This window comes from Strongylocentrotus purpuratus, unplaced genomic scaffold (genome assembly GCF_000002235.5).
Source record: "Strongylocentrotus purpuratus isolate Spur 01 unplaced genomic scaffold, Spur_5.0 spur5_scaffold_8, whole genome shotgun sequence".
NCBI lineage: Eukaryota > Metazoa > Echinodermata > Echinoidea > Camarodonta > Strongylocentrotidae > Strongylocentrotus > Strongylocentrotus purpuratus.
Genome location: NW_022145614.1, coordinates 10,461,978 through 10,480,726, shown reverse-complemented (window position 1 = coordinate 10,480,726; position 18,749 = coordinate 10,461,978). Strand labels below are relative to the sequence as shown.

General features: G+C 36.6%; 2 protein-coding genes across 3 annotated transcripts; one reads left to right on the top strand and one right to left on the bottom strand.

Moving 5' to 3' along the window:
* Positions 1-1,419: 1,419 nt before the first annotated feature.
* LOC581038 (uncharacterized protein C5orf49 homolog) lies at positions 1,420-4,578 on the bottom strand. The gene is made up of 3 exons (XM_781062.5): positions 4,308-4,578; positions 2,782-2,898; positions 1,420-2,146 (listed from the first exon to the last, which is right to left on the bottom strand). Exons 1-3 carry the CDS (start codon positions 4,458-4,460, stop codon positions 1,988-1,990), a joined length of 429 nt encoding a protein of 142 aa, XP_786155.1. The 5' UTR covers positions 4,461-4,578; the 3' UTR covers positions 1,420-1,987.
* Positions 4,579-6,353: 1,775 nt separating this feature from the next.
* LOC763787 lies at positions 6,354-17,488 on the top strand. 2 transcript variants are annotated; one of them, XM_001199878.4, is made up of 9 exons: positions 6,354-6,529; positions 8,619-8,825; positions 9,834-9,976; positions 10,359-10,628; positions 11,524-12,183; positions 12,412-12,724; positions 13,453-13,660; positions 15,631-15,819; positions 16,515-17,488. In XM_001199878.4, the coding sequence occupies exons 1-9, from the start codon at positions 6,467-6,469 to the stop codon at positions 16,853-16,855; spliced, it is 2,394 nt and encodes a 797-aa protein (XP_001199878.3). In that variant the 5' UTR covers positions 6,354-6,466; the 3' UTR covers positions 16,856-17,488. The 2 variants fall into 2 exon arrangements, with proteins under 2 accessions (XP_001199878.3, XP_030831677.1); XM_030975817.1 differs by lacking the exons at positions 6,354-6,529; positions 9,834-9,976 and having other exon boundaries at positions 8,706-8,825.
* Positions 17,489-18,749: the final 1,261 nt, after the last annotated feature.

Genomic DNA, 18,749 nt, shown 5'->3' with positions numbered 1-18,749 from the left:
AGGAATTTAAGCCATATTCACTGAATAAAAAAGAATTATATGATAATTCTGCACGTCTTGGGAGATTCAGCAAATCAACAAAGCAATATTAGCATAAGCATCTTGGGGGCCTATTTATAGGATATACAATTATGCACAAAACAACATTATATCAGGTCTTATTGTTATAAAAAGCAGCCCCCCCCCCCCTTTTAACAAAGTAAATGTTACAACTCTTCCTCCACTTTACCCAATCAAATCAGCAGAATGAATATCCCTGATAAAGTTTTAAAACAATTTTTAATACATTTAAAAAAAAATATTTATAAAAAATATAAAAAATCGAAAATGATGACCATCTTGAAAAGAAATAACAATTTGATCATATAAAACATTCACAATCATAAAAAACTGCCATAATCTATACATATATCATGACAAGTACTCCATAACAGAAATGGACCTTGATTATCCTCATCAACTCATCCCCCCCCCCCCCCCCCCCCCCCCCAATAAAAGTGCACAAATTCTTTAAAAACTAATTTCCATGTAGTTTCAGTAATTCAAAAAAGTGATTAAACATTGGTATTTTATGTACCGGGTAAATAGAAAGTTATTTACAAATGCTTCCTAAAAAACGAATGGGTATACGTGAAGATTTCAACTCCCAAGAGGATAGATTTTACCATAATTTCAAGAAGCATTTCTGCCAATCTAGACTGAAATGTTTCTTATATAGGTTTAGCTTTTAGATTCAGCTAACATGAATATACACCATTCAAAGTACAGTAATGAATGGCATGATATAAAGCTATCAAATAGGCGATACATTTCACATTAATTGTACAATTGCAATGCATATACTGCTGGACGGAGATCATTATAGATATACAAAAGACCATTATTTACTTAAAGGTAAAGACCAGTTATGGTCATGCGATTGCATTGTGAAAGAAACGTTGTGGAATCGATCAGAAAAGGTTGATCATCTAGCATCAAGCATCTGCAAGGTTCTGGAATCATCAAAATGATAAGAAATTTGGCCCATTCTTCGTAAAGTTACAAGCACTATACACAGAAAGTTGTATATGGGACTACCCTATATCTCTCACAGACCATGAGAGAAACAAATTTACCAAATATATGAATTAGTAGGCGGTTTCCCGGCAAATTTGTTATCATCATGTATTAGTCAAAACATATTCTTTCACATGATTGGTAATGAGAGCTTCCATTTCATTTTTTGAAATTGGGGCGTTTTCCAATACTGGTCTTTACCTTTAATTGTACAATTGCAATGCATATACTGCTGGACGAAGATCATTATCAATATATAAAAGATCATTATTTACTTAACTGTTACTGGCTTTGTAAGAAGGCATCCTGGAATATTGTGTGAGCAAAAAGAGAGGTCCCCTTCCTTGTCATATATATTTCTTATTTACTGTACCCTCATCATTTGAGAAAAAAAAATCATAAAAAACCAACTCAAATACACAGCCAGTGTTTCAGTAGCTGTATAACTGTGAATTTTTTTTCCATTAACTTGAGTTCATGATTTATTAGACAGAAATCAGCAATTCTTGAGAAAAATAGCCTTGGTTTGAAGTTCTGTGTTTTCCATTATAAGCCAAAATCTAACTTGAGAAATCAGCCCGAGCTACAGAGCAGGAGTGGGTTTTCAACTTTTCATCGACAAATTAGCCAGCTAATTAGCCAAACAGTGAGCCATTTCATAAACAAGCCCTAGTCTCCTCAGGTAAAATAATTGCTTGACAAGCACAAAAGCAAAAATAGCCCACTATTTGAATCTTGACAGAAGAACTTGACCTCTCTGTGATAGGGCTAATTTCCCTTGATCCGAATGAGTGAGCTATTATGAAAGATCTGAAAATGGTGACAGCCTTGCCTGGTAAATTGTCTCCCATCTGCAGTCTTTTTCATATTGTCTTTTGTCAACTTCAAAGTTCAAGTTCAAGTGATAGCAAGAACCTGTTTAAGTCCTCCATCAATATTCGCTTGTTGCTATGTTGATCCCTGTCCGCCTGTAGAATTCAGAGTTGACGTGACCGACACGCACGTGAGCACGACCAGGAGGATCCACAAACTGTTCTAGCTTATGACCGTAGACTGATGACGCCAAAGTGGGTGTGACTTTCACCTTTTCCTGAAAGTAATATAAGATATATTATATTAGAGAGATGATAAATCGTCATAAGTAAAAAGCCTTGAATTAACAACATATTCACAAAGTTCAAAATCATTGTTTTCCAAACTAAATTGGCTTTAAAAATGACCAATTTTTGTGCCTCCCTTACAAAAATGTATCATGGTAACCATGGTACTTTTGTCCAAATTATCATCCACCATGGTAACCATGGTTATCATGGTACTAAAACAATGAAATACATTGGGTCATTAAACAATGTATTTCATTGTTTTGGTACCATGATAACCATGGTTACCATGGTGGATGGTAATTTGGACAAAAATAAGCACCATGGTTACCATGGTACATTTTGTAAGGGCTGTACCATAATATACTGTTCAGGCACAAAGTTTTTAAGTTACAAATACATGTAACATTCAAAATTTGATCACCGTAATTGCCGACTGGAAAAAGAAAAGCTGACTAAATATAAGCTGTAGTAATAAATTCTGGTCATTTAGACAGTTATAGCTGAAAACATAGTTGTTTAGACAGCATTTTCAGCACCTACTTTTTCTTTTCTTTCCTTCGAAGCACAAAGGGGTGCTACAGCAGTGATAATGTATGTGCTACAAAAGTACTGAATGAATTACCTCATCATTGACTGTGAGCCCCTTTGACTTGGCATGTTCCCTGTCGCATCGATGAAGCTTGTTGTTATATCCCTCCGTCTGGTTGAATAGTCGGTCATATGTGGAATGGCCCTTGGGCTGGAAACGAGACGAAAAACATACAATCAATATAAAAACATGTCCATTAGACTAGAGGTCTATAATAATATTACCGGTACCATTATCACATTCTCATCACTGATAGACCTCTATATGGTTTTCCACAGAGAAAATCTTTGAAGGGTTCATGAAATTTGGCATATATAACCTTAATTATCATTTTATTCTATCCCTGGTGATATCCTCTTTAGTTTAATAAGACTAGTAGAGTCCTAGACCGAAAGCTTCAGTCTCTATACCGTCGGTTGTTCCACTGAGACTACGTCTGGCTCCACTAGACCTTCGGTTATAGAGACAGAACGATCGCCTATGCCAGCCTATGTTGAAGATATCACGGCTAGATTTTAGCCGTTAGGCCCCTCCCACAAACATGACAAACTTGCCACGGCCGTATTGTTATGCCCCCAAAATCCCCCAAAATGTCATTTTACCTTGTGCATTTCCAATTTTACATTAGGCCTAGGCTATAATACATATGTTCCACTTACTAACTTGATTGAAATAATCCGTTTAATGGTCCCTTTTAAGGAAATTATGGGTCAAAATCATTATCCATGTTGAAAATCTTGCAAGCCGTGTTAAACTCTCGCTGTCGTCAATCTCATCCCTTCTAGTCTACGCCGAAGGCAAAATGATTATGAAGGAAAAACTGTGATAACGCCATTACGAACGTGTAGATGGCGCACAGTTTTTCCTTCATAATCATTTTGCCTTCGGCGTAGACTAGAAGGGATGAGATTGACGGCAGCGAGAGTTTAACACGGCTTGCAAGATTTTCAACATGGATGTCGATTTTGACCCATAATTTCCTTAAAAGGGACCATTAAACGGATTATTTCAATCAAGTTAGTAAGTGGAACCGATGTATTATAGCCTAGGCCTAATGTAAAATTGGATATGCACGAGGTAAAACTAAAATGACATTTTGGGGGATTTTGGGGGCATAATAACAATACGGCCGTGGCAAGTTTGTCATGTTTGTGGGAGGGGCCTAACGGCTAAAATCTAGCCGTGATATCTTCAACATAGGCTGGCATAGGCGATCGTTCAGTCTCTATAACCGGAGGTCTAGTGGAGCCAGACGTAGTCTCAGTGGAACAACCGACGGTATAGAGACTGAAGCTTTCGGTCTAGTAGAGTCCTATCTTCCCTCGACCTCCTCCTTTTTATTCTTCTTTTTACTTTGTCCTTGCTACTTATTATATTATTAGATAAATATTAATATCAACATTTAATTGTGTAAACAATTTGTATACTTGTAAGTCAGATTACATGTTGGTGTTCATATTGCCTTTCGTTAAGGTAATATTTATACCACCGGCGCCAATTCATCCGAAAGCCAAACTGCAGCTGCGTGCTCGCCGCCCCTTACTGCGTGGTCTACTCACCGCCACTTTACTGTTGAAGGCATTCATATCGGCAGGATCATTTCTTGTCGTAGGAACGTAACAAAACGATGATTTTGCAGCGAGAGGGTGACCATTTTCCATCAAACCAGGATACTCTTTGAGAGACTTTCTTGTCGACTGTTCTGACTCCATTTTTAGCCGCAATTAGAGCAATGTTTTAACGAAAATGCAGATCGTACTCCAGTCTTCCCTATCAAAATATCAGTCTTCACTCCACCAGTTTCAATACTGTACTACTGAATTCTGCGGCCGTATTGCATGCGAATTGCATGCTGTGTATACCTTTGTATACAAAGCAATGCGACTGACTTCCGGGTATACACATTGGTTTCCAAGGCACGGATACAACATTGGGATATGAATATTCATGAGCAATCTAGCATTACGCGTCGCTCATTGGTTGGACCCAAACAATCGGTTAATATAACACATGTAGTTGTCGTGGTAAACATGGAAAGGCCCTCATTTCAAGGATTTTTTTTTTCTTCCAACTTACACGGAGAATTCCTCATTTAAAGGAAGTTTCAAGGAAATTGTCTTGTGATTTTCAAAGTTTTCATGTCATTAACAAATCATAACTTTCTTATTAGTTATTCGATTTTGCTCAAACTTTTTTGATTGGTTTGTCTGATTTTTATTTTGGAGTGGACTTGCCCTACGAAATTCTAAGGGATCGCTGAGGATTGAGAAAAAATTAATCAAACAAAATTAAAACAGGCCATTAAATCAAACAAAATAACTGGACCTAAATTGACTGAAACTTTACGACTTGCTCTTTTCAACTTGCTAATTGCCAATTTTTGTTTTCTCTCTCTTTCTGTCATTTTCTTTTATTTGTTCACATTTGCAAAAGAAATATAGATTTAATTAAGCTAATCAAATATAAAGAAATTGATTCTGTGAAAATACTGATTCGAGGGGAGAACGGTAACCCCTTTTCATCTTTGATGAGTGCTCCTTGTCATCTTTCATAATAATTATTGCCCTCTTTTATTTTGACACGTGCCCCTTGTCCTAATAAAAGCCCCATTTTTCTAAATAAGAATCTGATATAATTTATACTTCTATTAAAATGACATAGGTGCCCCTTTTCTTTCGACAAGTGTCCATTTTCCTTTGTTATAAGTGCCCCTTTCTATTGTCACGATTGCCTCTATTCATCTCGGGTAAATGCTCCTTTCAGATACAAGAAATAACCCTTACCACCTGATAAGTGCCCCTTCACCTTTTACAACTAATTCTTTTCAAATCTGAGAGGTGTATCGTCCCTTTTATTTTCACAATTTTAAGTGCCTCTTGTCATTTCCGGTGAGTGCCCTTATTACAATTTGAGAGGTGCTCCTTTAATTTAATAATGAGTGCCCCTTTTCATAATTTTATCTCTGATAAGTGCCCCTCTTATTCAGTGACACGTCCTCTATCCTTTCCAATGGGTGCCATTTTCCGAATTTTCATTGTCTGAAAATGGTTCCTACGGCGTTCGTAGCAATTCGTAATGGCATTGTGACCGAGGCTTTAAGCAGAATTTTGGACCATCACGGTAAAGAGAGAAACAAACTTTAAAATAATCCCTGATAATGTAATAACTATGTAGGGGGTATATACCATGTCCAAAATATGTATATTTGTGGTTTCCCTTTGTAGGTGTCCCTATTCCCCAGAAAGTGCCCTTTTGTGTTGGTGCCCCCCCCCCCCCCCCCCACCACTGCTGGCTACTCACGCTCTAGCTGCCACCCCTGGGCATGGTTAAACCCCTTAGCTTCCGAGGGCTCACGCCAATTTACGTTCCTTCCACTCTACTTGATGGTAAATAATTTATAGGCCCCCGCCCCCCCCCCCCCCCCCCCCGCATTTAAAAAAAAACGTTGATCTAGCGCGGGCCTGATTTTGGACAAGTTACGATTCGTTTACGGAAATCCTCTCTCTTTTTCTCTCCCTCTTCCAATCCTATATTGAGCCAATCAAATGCAGCACTAGGATGGCTACCTTAGGCTAAAAAAAGAGCCTCGACGCCATCGGAGAGCCACCGCACATTTTGAGTTAGAGTTCGAAGTCTGGCTTTTGTAATTTTGTTCCATGCACGCCATCCCTCGAAATGTTTGGCTTAATCTAGACGAGTGGTAGGACCCTAATTCAACATGAATTCTGAATGTGTTTGTGATGGTGTGGCAGCCAATGGTGTAATGTCATCAAATTTGCAGGTATAGTAAGGATTTTCGGCTTAACTTTACTTTAGACTGTTTTCACTAAAAAGCTGTGTTAGGGTAACTCAGATCAAGACTAGAGTCCAGGGAGCTCCGCCGCCGAAGGCGTGGGGGCGGAGCTCCCTGGACTTAGGGTGTCTGAATCTGCACATGCTGAATTCTGAAGTCGCACTGAAAAAAAAACACGCCCAAGTTTTTACTTTAGCCTGGGCTCACTAGAAATAAAAATATGACATAAATTGCAAACCCTTATAAGATGTGTAGATCTATATTCAGATGACAGATTGCCATTTCCCCATGCATTTCCAATGGGAAACTGAAGTTTCTGTTTTATACTCGAATGTTGTCACTTTTTCTCAATTTTGCACTGTGATCCGATATTCAAACCTATAAAAAAATCACACCATCAGAAAGATTGAAATATTTACCATCTGGTTATGTAACCTAAAAGGACAAGTTTTTGACATTGAGTATAAAGTTGACTAAAGTCGTAGATGTAGACCTTTCTTGATCTAAATAATTGGACCTCGGCCCGGCGTCAGAAGTAAGCTCAAAGTCAAATTTTGAATTGTATGTGCCATTTCTTAACTAGGTCTAGGCCTAAATAGCCTAGATCTATGGCGGGAAAAAGCTGGAAAACTGTCCGATTTCAGTTTCTAATTTTGCAGTAAATAAATGGAATATTTCACCCCCCCCCCCCAAAAAAAAAAAAAAAAATCATATTTCTGTTTGAAGGTTGTTATTTTCCAAAATCCAGAAAGAAAATTCAATTTAGAATGTAATTAACTATTAGTTAGTCTACTGTAATTAACTGTTAGTTAGTCTATTGTGAAATGAGCAAGTTTTTTTTCTTTCTCCAGACACCCCAGTGAAAAAAATACACGGGGGCTCAGGGCGAAATAGCCCCAAAATGCCCAAAAGAGCCCCCGAAAATCAGAAAAGAGCCCCCTTAAACTTGCATAGAGTTCAATGCAAAACATATTTTAGAATGTTATTTTCATGCAGGCAAGGTTGAAAAGTAGCCCCCGAAAAATAAATATTAATTTTTCCCTGAGACACCCTATGTTGGATCTAACACTAACATACGGTAGGCCTAACAATACATTCAAGTTAGTATTTAGGCCTGTGTAACGTTAGATTGTTTCACGTCTTGTTCCTGGATCAACTCCCAAATAGTACTCCCAAATAGACCTAGTACTTTTTCAGAGCAACCTTAAAAAAGTTGAAATATTTCTGATCTCTCGACCATTTTAAAATAAATTACATTTTTTATTTTGATGCAAGATAATACAGTTTATTTCTGATTTGTATTGTATGGCTCAACAGAAACTTTAAATAATAACTTGGTCAAGACTTTGAATTTTTAGTGAACTTACTGGAAGTAAAGCAGAAGCTGTTTGATTATGATTTCCCTGTTTCTAAATTCTAAACAGTTACCGGTAGGCATGGAATAAATCTTGGAAGAATAGTAAATATTGATCGTTGGTCATGAATATTTTTTCCTGGATCTCATGTCGGCCAAAACAGGAGGGGAAAGGGGGAGGGGAGCTTCCAAACTCAGAAGTAGACCTCCAATGAATATTCAATTCAGGTATGTTGCTATGTCAGTACATAAATTATCTTTTGTTAGGCGTACTTGAAGCTCCCCAGTAAGAAATTACCATAAAAAAGCACCCAGCCAAATGGGTCTATAAGTTGAAAACTTGTTTATTGTAGGCTAATATGAGAAATCTCTTATTGATTGTTACTTAGGTATGTGTTAAAAACTTTAGAATTGCCGCAATTTTTGTGTCTTTCCTCGGTAGGCCTTTTAATTATTTCTAATATTCAATCTAAGGAAAAGTTGTATATTTGATAATTAAATTATGGTTAAGTGATGGAAGTTGAAAAATTATGAGTACCGGTAGTGTCAAACATGGTTAAGTGATGGAAGTTGAAAAATTATGATCGGTATCAAACATGAAGAGGTTTACAGTTCCTGTAATGAGTGACGTACCAGTAACTAGAACAATTAGAGCAATTAATGAGAGTTAATTACTCCACACATTTTTACATGTAATTTCTTCTTTTTGTCTTTATCCTCCAGGAGATTCTACCCAGGGGGTATGACTACCATGTTTGCACCATGGATGAACGTCCTGGACCCACCTTAGCCTTTACAGGTGTTGTTAGGGTAAACATAAGTGATGAAGCTGTTGCTAAGCAGTGGGTGAAGGAATTTGAGGAATCCTCGTACTGCACTTGGCGGGTTCTGAGGACCTACATCAACACTCACAGATATGTTCGGTTCAAAGTAAGCCAGCATCTATTAACATTTGCTATTGCAATCATTTTTTTCTTCAGAAGGGAATAGGGTAGTATCATTTCAATATTTTTCTTTGTCTTCCCCCCCCCCCCCCCCCCCCCCCCTCTATAAAAAAAATAATTGTATTTTATTGTGGAATGACATCTGTTCTTCCTTCTGTACAAGGTTGATGGAACTTGAATAACTTTGCAACGATTTGCCCCTTGGTCACTTGGATGGTAGAAGCCGGACAGGGATGTTATTGAAGGTCAACAGTCAAATGAAGTCAAATGAGGTCAAATACTACAATTTACCAGAAAGAATTATTTCACTATCAGAATGATTTCATAAACAGCAAAATCTCCCCCCTCATCATGCTTGACATTCCCATCAAAAGTTGATTCTTTTTTTAAAAATAAAATTCCTGTCCATTATGTACCGGTACACATTTTAACTACATTCTAATTCCCCATAACATTAGTTGATTTAATTATGAATAGTTGTTGTACACTCTTAAAGGTGATTTTAATTCTTTGAATAGTGTTGGTATTTGAATATGTAGCACTCATCCATTGTTACTTTCTATTTGATTAAAATAATTATGTTGAATTGATTATGTGGAAAGAAATGAACAATAATAAATCAGAGCTTTGCCAAGGAATATCTCTGTCCAATATGGGGGACAGAGGAGCAAGAGCAGTGCTCAGATTTTTATGTATTTTTTATTTATTTATTTATTTATTTTTAAATTCACTTGATCCAGATTTATAATTTAGATCCAATTGGCATGATTGGGGGAATAGAATGGAAAAGAATCGCCGTACATGTAAAAAGCAAATATTTCCAAGAATTTGTTGATTATTTTAGTGTTTTCTATCTTCAACTATGGAGGGCAACATTTCACTTAAATATCCACATCTCACCAAACCACTGTTCCCCTGTGTGAATGCTGTGGCCAGGTATACCCTTAGCTCCTAAAATAAATATGTTTATTTTTATCCTTATCCCTGGACACAGAAATCTTACAAATGTCAACACAATATACGAGCGTCAACAGGCAGCAATGAAAATAGGAAAACCCCGAGTAAAGATACAAAGTGCCCGACCAAATTCACCATCACTGTGAAGACTACCATGACTGCAGAAAACAGGATCTCCAAGTAACAAATACTTTATAATTCTAATGATAATCAAAAATAAATGATATAGTGGTCACAACATGAACAGAAACTGTAATGAGGACATGCAGTTTTGGAATTCATACAGCAGTCCGTGTCTTCTTGGAGGTTATCATACCAAGAACATGTGTGTGTTTAACACCGGTTTACGACACCTGAAGTATCTTTGTTTTGATACGATTGCATTCTTGCCTAAAACTCCTACACTAAAACCCAGGGACTATTAAATGATATCACTCCTTGTAATTTTGAATCAATTTTCTGCATATTTTGTATAAAAGTCTGCAGATTTTGTATTAAAGGTTTCTATGTAAACCTGGGAATGAAAGCATGTCTAATTTTATTTCATTTTGTTTTCCAACAGAAACATGACAGACAAACATCTCCCTCAGTTTCCAACCATGTTACAATTTAGGTATGACCACAATCACAACATCCACTGTGCAGCAACTCTGAGACATCGAGATGTATCAAAGGCAACAGAGGAAAAACTGACCACACTGTTCTACGAGAAATATGGTCCCACTGCCGCACTCGAGGCCCTCAAGTGTGAACTGAAGTTGGAGTATGGGGACCAATACTACAAGGTGGCTGGTGATCGATCTATTTGTCCCGATGTGCAGTACTGCAGCAGGTGAGGAGTTGAATTTGCACCTTTTAAAGGGATTGTGTAACTTTGTCTCTGATTCTGAAACAAAATCCTGGATTTAGCTCATGCTGAAATGATAATTATAAACCTTTAGGTCGTTCAGGAACCCTATGACTTTTAAAAGCTGATCGCCTTTCTGATTATAAAGATATTTATGATTGGAAATCAAAAAGAATTTTGCGTTTTCCTAACGGTTTTCATAACACTACAGTTTATTTGGGAAAATGAGTATGGTAAAACTGCTCACTCAAATATTTTTACTTTTTTGAGGCACTTCATGATCATTTTGAAGCGAAGGGCCATGCATCTCAGATTTAACAATGCCTTTAAAGGAATGAGAGTATATTAATGAAGTGGCAGGAGAAGAGGGTGGATCCGGCGTTTGGTATGTTAAAATTTTTGGTCTGAGTGAAGTCTTCTGTTTAAATTGCTAAATAAGCTAGGATTGGTTTAAAATGCTGCTTTATACCAACAATTAATATTAAGACTAACTTGCAATCCTGCTGAAAGGATTTAAATGAATGCTGTAACTTATTGTCATTTGAAGTCTATTTGCATGGTGAGGGTAAAGAAAATGATAATTCATTGTCCATGGGTGGTATCCTGAACACCGTTTAAACTGTGCTGTAAGTTTCGTTTTAACTTCAGTTATAGGCCACCGACTTAAATAACACCTCTAGCTAAAAACGATTATAAATCGGTATTCTGAAAACTGTTTTAACAGTGTTTTAATCATCATGAAATCCACCAAATGAGGAAAATACTTTTCGATAAAAGAATATACCATTTTGCCTCTCGATAAGTCCACTTCTTGATTTTAAAAAAAACTGAGGCTTTTCTTACTTTTTGAGTTTTGTATGTATCATTTTACTTTCTTTAGATTGTATCGGAAGAATTTCAAAGCTATTTATGGTGTTGCCAGTGGCGATCAAGATATGCTGACCAGTTTGAAAGCATTTGCAGATCAGTATAATGCAAGAGATGGGAAGATAGCAGTGGAGGTTGCCGACAACCAGGTCATTGTAGCCATCTGCACACCTTTAATGCAACGTGTGCATACAATGCACACATCTTCGAGCAAGCTGTGTTTCATGGATGCGTCCAGCAATATGGATCGTGATAACTGCAAAGTGTTCATGCTACTCACGCACTCGTGTGTTGGCGGGCTACCTCTTGGAGTTCTTATTACACCATCAGAAACACAGGCTACAATTACAGCTGCCCTACAGCTACTGCAGACCATCTTGCCAGCAGGATGCTTTGGTGGAAGGGGTGCCGTCGGCCCGCAGATCTTCATTACAGATGACTGTATGGCTGAGCGACGGGCCTTGAAAGATCTCTTTCCACAAAGCAAGCAGCTGTTGTGTTCCTTCCACCTTTTAAAGGCCACATGGAGGTGGCTTTGGAGCAGTCCAAACCAGATCCCGCTTGCCGATAGGCCAAACTACCTTGCCCAAATGAAGAGAATTATTTTCGCCTCAACTCCTGAAGAGACTGATGCCCTTTTTCACTCCAGTATGTTTGATCCAACCCTTAACCAGTGAGTGATTTTCATATACCGTATGTTTTCTTTACATTTTAATAATTATTATTTTGATTGTTATTGTTCTTGTTCATATCATAAAGTTAGTTTGCCTCATTGTGTGCATTAAAACAAATTAGGCAAGTGTATCTGAAATGTAAAAGCTGTTTAGCAACATGGTCTAGATTACAACGTCATCATCTAAATCTCATTTTTTTTCTAATATTTTGTCTTTTCCAATCCTAGGTCTTACAGGGACTATCTGGCCAGTACTTACTCAAGGAGACATGAATGGGCGTGCTCATATAGGACAGATTTGCCACTTCGGGGCAACACCACGAACAATTATGGCGAGGCAGCAATGCGTGTCCTGAAAGACCGGATCTTGGCAAGGACAAAGGCCGTCAATGTTGCCCAACTTGCAGACTTGCTTTCTAATAATCTGCAGGATTACTATGAGAGAAGAATTCTTGATGTTGCTAACGGGCGGGTGGATCATGTGCTCTCTAGCAGAAGTGCGGTCAAACCCGGTGACATTACCGATCAAGACATCACCAAGGTACACTTCTAAAAATATCATTGGTACAAAATAAGCCCTTGTAAGAACAAATACCATTGTACCCGATGGTACTTGACTAAATTACTGTGATCAAAACCATGGTACTATCATGGTATTTACATGGTTTGGAAGGTAATTTGGTCAAGTTCTGTGGGTACCATATGGTACCTTTTTTGTACAAGGGAAAATAATAAATTTGTTTATGAATATGAAGTACAGCAAACTTTTGAAAACCAATTCAGTTTTTATTATCTATTATTATTATTTTTTATTTTTCATGTCATTTCATTTTGTATTTTTTTTTTTGTTGTGGGGGGGGGGGGGGGGGGGGGGTAACCGTCTATACTGTAGTATTACACAACAAACTACAGTTTACCAGGAAAAGAAATAGGGGCCATATCCCACAAGCTTCACAGTCATACAGCTCACAACATAGGACAATGAGCTCAACATTGTGTAGTTTATACGCACGGGCTTGACACTACGGAAATTTACAGAGTCAAGCTTTATGGGCCTTATTTGCAAGATGATCTTGTGGGCCGTATCACCTGTAAGTTATGACTCATGGGCAGCCGGGCCCAGAGGACTCATGGGTCTCAAGTTCTTGGCGTGTACCCCAAAATATCACTTTTATTGCTTGCATTAATCTCTCTTTTTGCTTCATTAAAGCTTTCAGTAGATTTCATTCATATTGCTATTTTACTCATTTCCCAATATTAATAATGCAGATATCTGAAATGGAGTTTGAGGTTGTGAGCCATAGCGTGGAGTACCACGTTGACACCCAAGTGGGATGCTGCACGTGCCATGCAGGCAGGACTGGTGGGTCTTGTAAGCATCAGGCTGCTGTCAAGCACCACTGTGTCACATCCATGAACTTTGTACCCCTGCCGATCGATGTTGCCACCAAAATCCTGTTATACAGAATTGCTACAGGTATACAACAGACATAAGTTGTTACTAAAAGTACAAATTGTAGATGTAAACTTTTTAATGATTTTATCAAAAGAAACTTAGAAGAACTGAGCTGTTTTCCATCGATTATTAGTTTATTTGCTTCTGATATGCCATACTTTGCAGGAATCCCTGTGGGATGGCCCATGTAATTATAATAAAATGAACTAATTGAATGGGGTCATATCACACGACCTGAACATTCACAGCCCACAAGCTATAGACATGTACAAAAAAGTTCCATGAGCTTGACACCCGCAAGTCATACAGAGCATGAGCTTGATGCTAAATAAAACAAGCCCAAAAGATCAACACTATGTAATTATTCTCAACATCGAGCTGTCAATTATGCCCAAAGCGTCGAGCTTGGAGGGTTTGCCCACTGTCAAGTCTGTGGACTCTTGAGTTATGACTCGTGGGTAATTACTTGACGCTTGAGGTATATGACTCATGGGCCATAGGACAGGTTGGCCGTAGGACTCCTGGTTGCCGAGCTTGTAAGTGAATTGTACCTGACATGTACCTGATTAAATTAAGGTATCACATATAGTCATTGGAAAAAGTATTTACAGGAACCAATTAAAGAAAATCTTACCCCAGATTACTCAGAAAAGAGTCCTTAGACATACTAAGAAATTACCTGAACTACGTTGCGGTACAAACAGAGTGAAAAACAGCCCAATACCATCACTTATATGCATACAATTCTAGCTAACAAGAATGTTTTATTTATTTTGTAATACTACCACTATTGTGATGTAATCCCATAAGTGCAATACTTGAAGGCAAACTATATGGTTTCAATTACTGTATGAAATCAAGTTTTTATGCAGATATTTTTAAATATTTATACACATATGGTATACCAATTTTATATATATTTATACTGGGGTCTTATCTTTGTATCTGTAAAATAGAATTACTGAAGTTAAAAATCGGTGTTAACCATTTATTTTTAATTGTTTAAATGACTGAAATTATCTTCCATGGCCAATGTCACAGTTGTCTCCTCTTCCTCTACCACTTCTACTTTCCCATCTCCCCTCTTCATCTTTCCCTTATCCTTCCTTCTCAATCCTCTTTCCCCTCTTTCTCCTTCTGCTTTTGCTTCTTCTAATTGTTCTCCTTTTTATAGTCTGGTTGAAACATTATAAACTTTTCCTTAGAGTAGCTATTACCTAGAGTAAATTTTTTAATTCGTACAATTTTTCATATAAGTATTTATTTTCTACATAACTTCGCCTTTATCATTAGTAGTTTGATAATGTGTAATGCTTGAATTGTGATATCGATACATCATGATAGTGTTACTATTCGCAGTACCCCTGTCTATCATCTTACTATCCCCACTTCAATCTTCTTCTTCTTCTTCTCCCTCTTCATCCTCTTCTTAATCTTACCATCCTCTTTTCTATGCTTTCTTTACTCTACACCTCCATCATGTACTTCTTCACTTTTCTTTATCTCCCTTTTATATAAAAATGAGTTAAAGAGATCAAATAATAATAAGAAATAAGAATTTTAAAGTTAAATATTATTTTTAACAATTTACTCATTCAAGTTCAGTTCATTAATTTGATGTCATTTAATGAATGTTTTTATATATTGTATTTTGCATTTATAAAACATTGTCCAATTCGGCCTTGTAGGCCGCGATGCATTGTTGTTCTTTTATTCTCAATAAAACCATGATCATTAAATATAGTCTATAAAGTAAGTATCAGTCCAGCTCGGTTGTGCTTGTGTGCAGCTCAATATTATATTTTTTTTAAAAGAATATACACAATTAAGTTATATCAGTTTCTAACTTATGAAGAGGTCTTTTCTCATCTTTACTCAAATTTGCATTATTTTTATCTATTTGTTTGAGCAAATATAATTCAAATTTGTATGATCAATTATAATTTTTAAATTTTTTAAATTTATTTTTATTTTTTATAAATTGTTGGTAGGTCATGATGCTCCTGAGTCAGGCTGGTTTGCTGGACTACAAAGTGATTCAGCCTATGAGGATGCCATCCAAGAAACCCAAGCAGAAGTTGCAGAACTATCAGACATCATCCAGGACTTCGAGGAAGACTATAATCTAGGAGAACCTTCTTCCCCCTCGACCTCCCATGTGACAGCATATTCACGAATCGGTAACTTTGGTTTTGATTGAGTATTTTTTTATTATGCCTCGATCTGCCCACCAAAAGCATTATGTTTTGGGGTTGTCTGCTCATCCATCCTTGTCGTCCATCTGTTTGTCCTTTTTTTAGTTCTCTTGTTCTCGCAATAATTATAACTTGGCTCATTGATTAATGCATATGGGAGAGACAGTGATCACAATACATTTTCAAAGTTTTGGAAGAAATTACATTGATGATAACAGTGCGTCAAACCTATTTTTTCCCTATTACACCATAAAGGAAGATAATGTATTTTCAGGATGGCTTGGGCGTGTTTTTTTCTTCCTATTTGTATACTATTTAATTTTAATTAGGGATCAGTCAGAATAATTTACTATTAAATGAATTTCAAGTTCACAGGCATTGTGAATTTTTAAGTAGGAGCCATCAAAGTTGGGTATACTTTTTTTATAAACGCTGTATAACATGTATTCCATGTCTGACAAGGGTGGATGCATGCATTAATTCAGTTCTGCGCAGTTAAGAATCCATCTAGTTTTCTCTCATGATTTGCTCCAACCTTGAGTATTTGCTAGTAAAATGACATGAAATTTAGGTACTAAATTTTAATCTATGTTGGGTTTGAGAGTTAGCTTAACCATACAATCCTTACGTTTATTACATCCGCTTACATTCTGTGTTTTGGTTTGTTTATTTTTTAACAGATGAGGTCAAAGAACGGTTTAAGACTGAATTCTTTGATAGGGTCATGGAGAAAATGGACACTTGCCCAGAAACATTTGTACCGGCTGTGGAGGCAATGCTGAAGCAGTGTAAAAGCATACACGCAGACAGCAATCTAGCATCTGGCATGTTCGCGTTTGCCAAAGACTCAACGAGAGGTGCATCTGCAAGGAAGCTTGCTGTGAAAAGGTTGAATCTGGCAGGGACAAGGAAGATAGGGGTGCAGCCCACTGCTACTGCCAGGAGAAGGCCCAGAAAAGGGGGCAAGCAAATTGCTGACGTCCTTGCAAGACTTTCAGTATGTCGAGGAGTGAACGTATAGTGACCTTGAAAATCTATAGTTGAGCGTAGTGCTGCTGCGGTGGATAAGAAATGATACAAATTGTTTAAACAGTACCATTTGTTGCGCCTTTCCCAAAAAATAACACTAAACCAGGAGAAAACAGCATATAAATTGTAAGCCAAAATTGTTTTGAGCACCCAAATTGGTCTTATAGCTTCTCATACACTGTTTTATTTTTTTCCACAACAATTATTACATACTGCTTTTCAAATTTCTTACAGAGAAAAAAAAAATGTGTGGCTGAGACTCACTAAAATTTTGCTCAAAATTAATATTTTGGCAGAAAGGAAGGTGTGGAGTGCCAATTGCTACCCCACCCATTTTATATATGCCTAGATTACATGCACTTCCACCACATTCGTTTCCCAATTAAAGTATGCATACCCAAATGTAATTACCTTGATCTTTTTACCTATCATGTGATTTATGATAAAAGTGCAAAATTGCTTTCATTTAATCCTAGAAAGTGAACCTATCCTGTGGTAGCATTGATTTTAGTTCCATGATTTTAAATTGAATTGTTTTTATATTTTTGACAGCCTTGATCCCTTTCGATCGTCAAGAATTTCATGATTCATATTGAGTTGCAATAAAAATTCAGATAAATCATCATGTACTGAGTCTTTAAAATGTTTTTTGTGTCTAATGTAGTGATTAATTATTCAACAGTAGCTCTGCTATGATCTTTACTACTGTGTAATATTCGAAACTTGTATAACAAAAATTAAATAAAAAGATAAATAGTGATAAGGTGGAAATGATAATAATAATAACAATATTAATGATGATGATTATGATTCATATATTATATTCATATTTATTTCATTTCCAACAGAAAGGTAAACAAAGATATTACATTTGATTTCATACATAATTCACTTTTTCAAGAAACTATACAAATAAACTTTGCACATAATAAAATTATTACAAGAATTTCTTAATTTCTAAGGAAAAAAAAAAAGCAGTGATTGTAATTGATGATGATGATGAGGATAATGATGAGGATAATGATAATAATATTAGGGGCCTATAACAATATATAGGCCCTGTTGATAACAATAAATCTAATGCAGCTATTATGTTAAATCAAAAAAGTAATTAGACCAAAATGGTTTATTAGACAAAATGACACTGGACCAAATTGAACTTTTAGACTAAATGATATATGGAAAAAATGCTTAATTGTAATTGGGCTTAAACCCCTTGGTGATTAGTTGGCCAATTAAATGGTAATTGGACAAATCAATTTGAAGCATCCGGCTATGCGGAAGAACGTGTCACCAGGGGCTTGTCATTTGTCTGTGGATAGGAAGTTAAAGTTATACTCCAAGGAATACTGTGCGAATGAAGCTATAGTTTGTGAGAATAAGATGAGAATTAATTGTGCCCACCGTATAAGGAGGGAATTTAAAAAAGAAATAAGGAAGTGAGCAGAGAGTTGGTGAATACGAGACAGGAAGTGAGAGTGAGAGGGAGAGAGAGAGTGAAAATGAAATTGTAAACATTAAGGAAGTGAGCAGAGAGGAAGAACAATACAAGATAAGAGGGGAGGGGAAAAGTAGATTAAGATAAAAAGGAAGTTTGATTATTAAAAAAGTGAGCTGGGAGAAAGAAGACGAGAGAGAATTACAAGAAAGAAATTAGAGTAAAGTGACGGAATGAGATAGGTAAGAGATAAGAAGGCAAAAGGAGAGAGATAAGGAAATATATAGAGGAGTAAAAAAAAAAAAGAGTAAAGAAAGAAACATTGAAATAGGATGACCATATTGATATATGGTTCACACCATTATCAAACGTAATGATTTGTCAAAGTCCAGATAACATTATTTTGCAACAATATTTTAGAAATGCGTTTTAGAGAAATTAAAGCTTT